The sequence below is a fragment of the Geotrypetes seraphini genome, chromosome 16 (genome assembly GCF_902459505.1).
Source record: "Geotrypetes seraphini chromosome 16, aGeoSer1.1, whole genome shotgun sequence".
In the NCBI taxonomy this organism is placed as follows: domain Eukaryota; kingdom Metazoa; phylum Chordata; class Amphibia; order Gymnophiona; family Dermophiidae; genus Geotrypetes; species Geotrypetes seraphini.
In genome coordinates this window covers 34,487,063-34,496,538 of record NC_047099.1, presented here as the reverse complement: position 1 = coordinate 34,496,538, position 9,476 = coordinate 34,487,063, and the positions used below count along the sequence as shown (strand labels likewise).

General features: G+C 46.9%; 1 protein-coding gene across 1 annotated transcript in view; it reads left to right on the top strand.

Moving 5' to 3' along the window:
* Positions 1-486: 486 nt before the first annotated feature.
* The window catches only part of DVL2 (dishevelled segment polarity protein 2), a 36,914-nt gene continuing 27,924 nt past the window's right edge, over positions 487-9,476 (top strand). The window contains exon 1 of the mRNA XM_033924648.1: positions 487-750. Coding sequence (XP_033780539.1) covers positions 581-750 — 170 coding nt within the window. The 5' untranslated portion in view covers positions 487-580. The remainder of the gene's footprint in view (positions 751-9,476) is intronic.

Below are 9,476 nucleotides of genomic sequence, written 5' to 3'. Positions count from 1 at the left end.
TGATTGATTGCTCTCTTTTTGCCCCCCTCACCCCAAACCAATTAGAATTCGCATTTGGTTTGGGAAAAATAAAAATAGGCTTATCCTTTCTTTTTTTTTGTTCAGGAGCCAGGCATATACTTTTTGTCCAGAGGGGACATGCTAGTATTTTTTTTTTTTTTTTTTTGGGGGGGGGGGGGGATTGGTGGACAGAATGGGAATTGTTCTAATGGGAAGTGCTAGAATGGGAGTTCATTTGTCCTGATTGGGAAGTGGTGACTTGGGGGGGGGGGGGGGAGGCGATATCCTTCTGGTCCAAAGATCTGGGTCCTAACAATTTTAGGGTGCCCTTTTGTCCAGGGGGGGGCAGTAGTTCAGACCGAAAGGGGTCCTTTTGTTCCAACGGGAGAATCTAGCCCCCTCCTAAACTCTGATTGAGTAGGTGGGCGGCGGAGGGATAAAGGGGGGGGGGCAAGGGGGCGGGAGGTTTCACGTGCCGCGTGCGTGTGACGTCAGAGGGGGGCAGCAGCGGCGGCGGCGGCGGAGGAGCGATCGGCTGGCAGAAATTAGCCCCGGCTCGGGGGGTCTCACCCTCAGCAGCATGGCGGGGGCCGGGGAAACCAAGGTGATCTACCACCTGGACGAGGAGGAGACGCCCTACCTGGTGAAGATCCCGGTACCGGCGGAGCGCATCACGCTGCTGGACTTCAAGCAGGTCCTGAACCGGCCCAGCTGCAAGTATTTCTTCAAGTCTATGGACCAGGACTTCGGGTAAGACCCCCCCCCCCCCGCGACCAAAAGGGCTCTGTGACCTCAGCCGCCCCCGTCCCGAAATCCGATCCCCCCTGCAGTCGCCTTCCTCCCAGGCCCGGGCGATCCAGCGGCGCAAATCTCCCCGAAGCCAGACAAAGGAAAGAACTTTCCCTTTCTCCGAACGTTCCATTTTGGAACTTTGCCCATTGTTGCTTTGTGCGTGTTTGTTACTTTGTTGCAAGCAAAAGATTACCAGGAGCAGCTGTGAAATCTTGGAAACAAACAAACAAAAATCCCCCCCGCCCAGCGATTCCCTCCCTCCCTCCTTCCCCTCCACCTCAGCAAAAACTTGGAGCCAAAGCGTCGCTCAGCCTCCGGCTCCATCTCCTCCCCCTCCTTTCAGACATTCTTCTCCTTATTCGCCCCGCACTTTCGGCAAACAAACGCATTGAAGACTCTGCTCCCCTCCCTCCGCCTTTACTCTCTCCCCCCCCCCCCCTTCGGATCTCAGGCTCCCAAAGTGCATCGAGCTTTTATATGAAGTTATGTTCTTCTCCCGACCTCTGTTTTCGGTTACTCTCTCTCTCTTAAGTGGCTTATTTTCACTTTTGGAGTTTCTCCAGACACCCTCCAAGAAGCCCTTTCTCCCTCCCTCCCTTCCCTCCCTGGCTTTGGGCTCCTCTAACGATCTGGCCCGTTTTCTTTTCATTGTTTCCTCCCCTGGATTTCCTGTCGTGTGTTTCGGATGTCTCTTGGAAGAAAAAAAAATCTTTCTAATGCATTTAATAGCTTCTTGGATTCCTTTGTTTTTCCTTCCGTTCGAGGCCAATAAATCTTCCTGTTTTGGGTGGTTGGTTGGGGTTTTTTTCCTAGTGTAATGTGGTTTGAGGCTGAAGTTATTACAAATCAGTTTTTGTTTGTTTGATAGAAATACGTAGTTGTTTGAATGATATAATTATGTGGAAGTTTGTTGGTTTAAAAAAAAAAATTATTTATGTTAACAAAGTTTTTAAAAAATAACTTTTGACTTTTTGATCTTTCTTTTTTTTTTCCACTACTCTTGTATCTTCCATTTTTTGTGTGTGAAAATCCTGGCTTCTTGTTGTTAACAATAATAATAATAATATTTATTGATGTTTTTGGGAAAGTTAAAAAGAAAAAAAAAATATTTTCTTGATCTAATTAAAAGAAATAGAACTTAACCTAGAAATTGGAAACGTGCTTTTCTTCCTGTCTGCAGGCTATTTTTCTCTTGCTGGAGAGAGCAGACACTGCATCAAATCCAGTTAATCCTCTACTCCTATCCCCAGCCCTTCCAGAACAAGCAAACCCGGACACCTTCCCATTCAGACCCCCCCCCCCCCACCTTCCTCCAATCCTTCTTATGTAAGTTACTGAAGCCCTACAAACCTCTTTCCCACTTCTTAACTCCCAAATCTAAGCCCAGACACCCTACTGCAAACACCCTGTCGCATATCATCCCTTCCCCCCTTACTCCTGCTATTCTAAATGTAAATGTCTCCCCCCCCCTACCCGCAACCCAGATGCCACAAATTCGCTGCTCTGACTTCCAAAGCACGAACACACATCCATCCTCTCCATAAACATGCCTGCGAACCTGTCCCCATTCCCACCTGCCATACTGCTCGGTCGTTCCTAAACATCTCTTCCCAGTCCTCTTAAGAAAAGGATTGGCCATCTCCACATCATCTTTGCATGTCCTCTGTTCCTATCCCTGAGAATACACACCCCTCCCCCCCCCCAAGCATCCCTTGACACTCATCCTCAGCTCTGCGATTGAGTCTCATCCCTTCTAGACTGCCCCTTTGTTACAGAATTTCATTTCCCGTTGAAAAATTTCTTCTTGTCGTCTTGTAGGCCTTTTGAGATCGTTGGATGTCTCTTATCTTCTGCCACCTTTTTTAAGTTGGACCTATATTTGACTCTTCTTAAGGCTCATTTCAGATGGCTATTGAAACATTTGGATTGCCCTTCTCCAAATGGCCTCTTTGTCATCCTATTGTAGAGATACAGCCCTCGGAACTGGACACACTGCTGCAGGCAGGGTCTTGCTAATGAGCGGTACAGAGGCATTATTTATTTATTGGACTGTCTGTCTCTTATTTCACCAGTCCTCGCCCCTTACCTCCCTTTTTTTTGTTGTTGTTGCTCGGTTAATATTCCTCTAGCTCTACTTGCTGCTTTGAGACCATTTGATATGAAGGGCTGCATAGTAGCAGTTAAGTGAGTTCATTTGGGATTTCTCTATCCCAAGAGGGGTTGAAGTCTAACGGGACAATGAAGTGACTTGGCACTTCAATAGGTGACTTAATGGGGCACTCTTTGCCCGGTTTTATCATGGCTGTGCCTAAAGGCCTGTTGGGTGCTTCAATACTTGCATGCAAGAATACCGATTATTGACACTTGACGACACACAAGTGTCGGCATGCTATATAACCTACGTGCGTATTTCAGCTTTTAGAACTGCCCTTTAAGTTTGTACCTGTGGCCAAGGAGTGTTGGGCGACTTCCCCAAAGTCACCAGGAAAGTGGGTGGGATTGGAGCCTTGCCTTTGCCGATTTCTAACATGCAGTTCAACCACTAGACTACTCACCTGCACCGAATCTCTCTCTTGCTTGGTTGCGTCTTCCAGTAGAGCGAAGATGAGGCATCGTATGGGAAATTCGAGGCAGGGCCTTAAGACTCATCTTTTGAGGGTTTAGCAGAGAGATGCTCAATGCGAGCTCCGACAACCCCAAGTGGACCTCATTGGTTTACATTTACAGAACCAAAAACTTTAGTTTATGGGTTTCAGCCATAAGTTTCGGCTGCAGTTTTGATTACACACAATGTTTTATACCATAATCTTATAAACAACAAAAATATATATCAGTATAGACACAAAAGGTTAGGGTAATTTATAACACAACAATTTAAATTTTGGACAATTATATGCTGACCAAATAAGGGGATTAAAATGGTCAAGTCATTGGCCTCAGTCCGCCTAGTTAAAAGATTGATGAAACAACCAGTTATCCTCCAGTCCCAGGAGCTGCAATATAGGCTGACAACTGGGAGAACCATTTCAACAAGGACTTCTCAGCAAGTCTGGCGTATTTTAAGTTCCTAAGTCAACTCAATAATAATTTTATTCTTATATACCGCCATACCCGGTGAGTTCTAGGCGGTTAAATATCCTCGGAGGCCCTGATACTCTAAAGCAGGGGTGTCAAAGTCCCTCCTCGAGGGCCACAATCCAGTCGGGTTTTCAGGATTTCCCCAATGAATATGCACGAGATCTTTTAGCATACCATGAAAGCAGCGCATGCAAATAGATCTCGTGCATATTCATTGGGGAAATCCTGAAAACCCGACTGGATTGCGGCCCTCGAGGAGGGACTTTGACACCCCTGCTCTAAAGCGTTCTGTGACGGGAAGAGTTGTTAAAAGCTGCCCTCCTGAGGTTCAAAAGGGTTCTCCGTGGCTGCTACCGATCCTAGTAGCAGCCACCGGGAACCCTATACCAATGCGTTACAAGGAGTTCATTAGTATTCTAATGCACTCTTCTTGTGATGCATTCAAGAGACTGGCCTCCCCTCCCTTGCACCGAATAATCAGTACTGGAATTTTCTGGCAGCTCCTGTGCATATGTTGTGTGAGCACAGAAGGTTAGGGCAGCAGCTGTGCCCCTACAAATAGAATGAAACAGGGGGACCCTCTGCAATGCTGGGATTCCCCCCCCCCTCCTTATGTAGGAGCTGACCAACACCTCCCTTGCTAGCAGCATTCCCTCCACCCCATCCCCCGGTACCTTGTTTTGAAGTCAGCAGGAGGGATGCCCACTCATACTTGCCTCGGGCCTACCACCCCCCAATACAGAATCCTGGTGGTCTAGTGGGCCGTTTGTTGTTAATCTCCCTGCTAGCCGAGCTGGCAGGGCCCCCCAAAGCTGCCAATCGGCTTCAGGGCTTCCCCTGCTGATGATAGTGCCTGAGCCGGCAGAGGAAGCCCTGAAGCTGGCGGCGGCTTGCAGTTCGGTGGGGCAAGGAGAGCAGTTTGCCTGACGGGAGGGAGGAGCTGTGCATAGTGACTTCAAAGAGCAATATACTTTCTCAGATTATTGTGTTGGCGTAACTCTTCCCAGTTATGGTTGTCTTATGTGGCATGAACTCCAAAAGCAAAGTCCTTCGACATCCCAGAAGACAGTTGTTATGATTTTACCTGCAGATTTTTCTATCCTGAACTTTTTTGGGGTTGGAGGATGACTTGTGCTTCTACTGCATTGATTCCAGTTTGGACTCAAGATCTCTGTGTTAGACCCAAGTGTCATCTCCAGTCACCAAACGATGACATAATTTTTACTTGGTCTTCATGGAGCATCTCCAAGTTCTCCTGACAGCACTGGAGCCTCATGGTCTTCTGGCACATTCTTGGAACCCATCTTGGACGCGCCCAACTATTCCTCAATTATTTTCCAAACTGTACCTGCTAAGATGCCCATTTCTTCAGCTATTCGGGAAACCTTAAGTCGTCTGTCTGACATTAAATCCTCAACTTTCTTGCACATTTCTGTAGAAATTGCTTCCACAGGCTGTCCAGTGTGTAGGTCATCTTCAGTGGACTCTCTACCCAACTGCTTGCTCCAAAAATTTACTTCGTAGGATGATGGGGCAGACTCGCCATAAACCGCAGCCATGCGTTCATGGATCTCCTTTGGCGTTTCCCCTTCTTTTGTGAGAAATGTTATCATTGAACAGTGCTCCAAATCCAGTAGTCTTTTCGAATGTTGAGCGGCAACTGTGCATGAGTAACCTTGAGACATGTCACAACATGGCACAGACTTGTTTCGACATGCTTGCTACTTTCTTTCATACGCATGAATTATTGAAGGCCCTTCATAGTACCTGAGCCGGAATACGTATAATAATTTAAATAATGAAAGACCATATTTTACCTCCAAGCAAAATGACCTCTACACACACGAACGTCACCTGATGAAAACTGAAACCAAAAGCTTCAGAGTGACAGCTGATGTCGTATCTCTACAGAAAGGCTATTTCCTAAGGAGCATATCGTCCCAAATTTATTCGCCTTGTGAATTACTATGCAAGATCATAGCTGTATTACTTGCAATTACAGGCAGTCCCTGGGTTAAGAACGGGCTCCGTTGTTTTTTTTAAACCTCTTGCATATCTTTCCATCTATCCTACTGTTCCCGATCCACCACCACATCCAACATTACTCCCTCTCATTTCTCTCTGCCCCATTCATCTGTACCTCACTCCTCTCCCTCTACCACATCCAACATTACTCCCTCTCATGTCTCTCTTTTCCCATTCACCTCTCCCACCACCAAGTCCAATAATTCTCCTCTTTCTTCATCTCCCCAGGTGCACCATCTCTTTCCCTCTCTCTGACACCCAATTCTCTCTTTCTATTCCATCCCTCAACTCAGCATCTCTTTCCCTCCCTCTATTCTTCCATCTTATGGCTCATGCTCCCCTCCCTCCATTCTGTGCCCCGAGTTCATGCCCCCCTCGCTCCTTTCTTCCTTCCTTTGTCTGAAGTTTGTGCCCTTTCTCCCTCCATTCTGTGCCCCAAGTATGTGCCTCCATCCATCGGGTGTTTACCTTCTGGCTGGCTCCCTCCTCCTTCCAGCCACAGTTGTTTCTCTGCACAAAGCTACAGGCAGCAGCTCCTATGTACGTCCCGTGGCTAAGCCGGAAGTCTTCCCTCTGATGTCGGAGGAAGCTCCTCCCACATCAGAGAGAAGGCTTCCAGCTCAGCCGCTACCCGCAGCTTTGTGCAGGGAAATGACTGCAGCTGGAAGGAGGAGGGAGCCGGCCAGAAGGTAAATACCTGCCGGAGGGAGGCACGTACTTGGGGCACAGAATGGAAGGAGGGAGGGAGGGGCTCGTTGAGACTGGGAGGGAGAGGGAGGGACACATTGGGATTCGGGAGGGAGGGAGAGGGGCGTGTTGGGACACCGAAGGTAGAGCAGGATCCCCGTTCGTAAGTACAAGTCTGATGTAAGTCAGATGTTGGTAAAATGGGGATTGCCTGTACATCACACACAGAGTCACAAAGTAGCTTCCTCCCCCACACCCCAAGACCACTTTGGAGTCCTTCTGGTGTAGTCAGGGTAGGACCAATGCCCTTATCAGCTCTACTCTCAAAATGACTGCTGTGGCCTCTAGTGGCAGTCTTGCGAGATTGCCACTAGAGGTCATGGCAGCCATTTTGATAGCAGAGTTAGAATGAGCAGGAGTGCCTGGGGGATCACTTTGGCCCTCACTTCACCCAAAGATAGCCAAGGATTGTAAGATATACCTAAGGGGTGCACCTATATGTGGGCAGGGGGGATAAGGCAACTCCTGTTTGGAGGGGAAGGGAGGGAGATAAAAAAAGAAGAACTCCAAAGCACACATTTTGTGTTTCCACTGAAAACACATGGTCAGTTTCAGATGAAACTGAAACCATGGCTGTAGCCTTTTGGCCGAAACCTAAACCATAACTGAAACTAAACTTTGGTAGACCTCTTATCTCTTTCCTTTATCATGGTATGAAAAATATTGCAAATAAATCATTTGTACCTCAGCCTGTATCGTAAGTGACATTTCTGTACTGTTGGTGTATGAGGTTGGGGCCGAACTGGGAGAGGTGGGAATTTATTCCGAAATCCTAGTTATTTTGGATTTCGACATCTTATTGTTCAAGTTGAATCCATTTATGCTTATAAATAGGGCTGCATTTTGATTACAATTTTAATTGCGTGATTAAAAGGATGATGTGCAGTGCTTTTTTTTTTTTTTTCTATCTAGTACCAGTCTTGTGGAATAACTTGCCGATTAGAATTGAGAAAAGAAGACTCTTTGGTCATAAGAACATAAGCAATGCCTCCGCTAGGTCATAGAAACATAGAAGATGACGGCAGAAAAGGGCTACAGCCCATCAAGTCTGCCCACTCTGCTTACCCACCCCCTGTCTATGCCCTAATGACCCAATTTCCTTATCTTGACCCTCGTAGGGTCAGACCTGAGGTCCATCGCACCCAGCGGTCCGCACCCGCGGCGGCCCATCAGGTCCATGACCTGTCAAGTGTTCCCTGCCCTAAAAAAAACCTATCCTTACTTCTATCCGTATCCCTCAATCCCCTTTTCCTTCAGGAATTTATCCAAACCTTCTTTGAATCCCTGTAGTGTCTTCTGCCCTACCACAACCTCCGGGAGTGCGTTCCATGTGTCCACCACTCTTTGGGTGAAGAAGAACTTCCTGGCATTGGTTCTAAACCTGTCCCCTTTCAGTTTCTCCGAGTGCCCCCTTGTACTTGTTGTTCCCCACAGTCTGAAGAATCTGTCCCTGTCTACCTTATCTATGCCTTTCAGGATCTTGAAAGTTTGTATCATGTCTCCTCTAAGTCTCCTCTTTTCCAGGGAGGACAGCCCCAGCTGTTCTAGCCTGTCGGCGTACGAAAGGTTTTCCATACCTCTTACCATTTTCGTCGCTCTTCTCTGGACCCCTTTGTTTAAAGTTTAAGCAGTATAGCAAAGAATTTTAATAAATGTAAACTTGTTTTATTTATATTTTTTCTCACTGCAACCCTTTGTGACTCTGGGCAGTAGAGGGTTTTAAAAATGATTTCCTAGGCACGGCTTGTCTTGGATTCCTGATACTTCTTGATTGAACACAAGAGAGATCTGCTGGGGATATCTTTTAAGCCAGGGGCGTCAAAGTCCCTCCTCGAGGGCCGCAATCCAGTCGGGTTTTTGGGATTTCCACAATGAATAGGCATGAGATCTATTTGCATGCACTGCTTTCATTGTATGCGAATAGATCTCATGCATGTTCATTGGGGAAATCCTGAAAGCCCGACTGGATTGCGGCCCTCGAGGAGGGACTTTGACCCCCCCCCGGCTTAGAGTCTTAAGGAACTGCAGTGTAAGGGGAATAACATACCTCTAATCATGCAATTAGTTGCGATTCCAAAATTTAAAACAATAACGAGGAATATAAAAATTATTACCTCGGCATTAAAAAAAAAAAAATCACTCAATTAAAAAATGCTATATCATAATATGAAAAAGTAATAATAAAATAAACAAAAAACAACAAATAAGAAACAAATATTGTGCTCGGCACCCCCACACACCGGTCACATGCCGCAAAGACCATTGAGTTAAAGGACCATCATAGCAGCATTCCGTCCTTATCAGGACTTCCAAATTGGTTAATCGATGCCGTTAAAATATAGCATCAGATATATAACCCCTCTTCTACGAAACCACGCTAGCAGTTTTTAGCGCAGAGAGCTGCACTGGATGGCCCGCGCTGCTCCCGACGCTCATTGAGTTTATATGAGCGTCGGGAGCAGCGTGGGCCGTTCAGAGCGGCCTTCCGCTAAAAGACGCTAGCGCGGTTTCGTAGGAGAGGGGTATAATGATGAAAAAAAATAATGTTTTCAAAGTGACAAAACTCACACTATCTATCCAAAATCAATCGCGTGCCAGTGAAAAGAGTGCCATCGAGGGATAAAGCAAATAATCGCTTATCTGAACGCCAGAGATCTTCTTATGATGGTATCGGTGGTCTGCTGTCTCCAAACACACAGGGAGATGAACGTGGGAAGGGGTAAAACACGGACCTGGCGGATCTTTCCCATGGGACCCTCGGTCACAAGAGGGCACCCGCTTAAACTCAGAGGAGGGAAATTTAGTGGTGACATCAGGAAGTACTTCTTCACGGA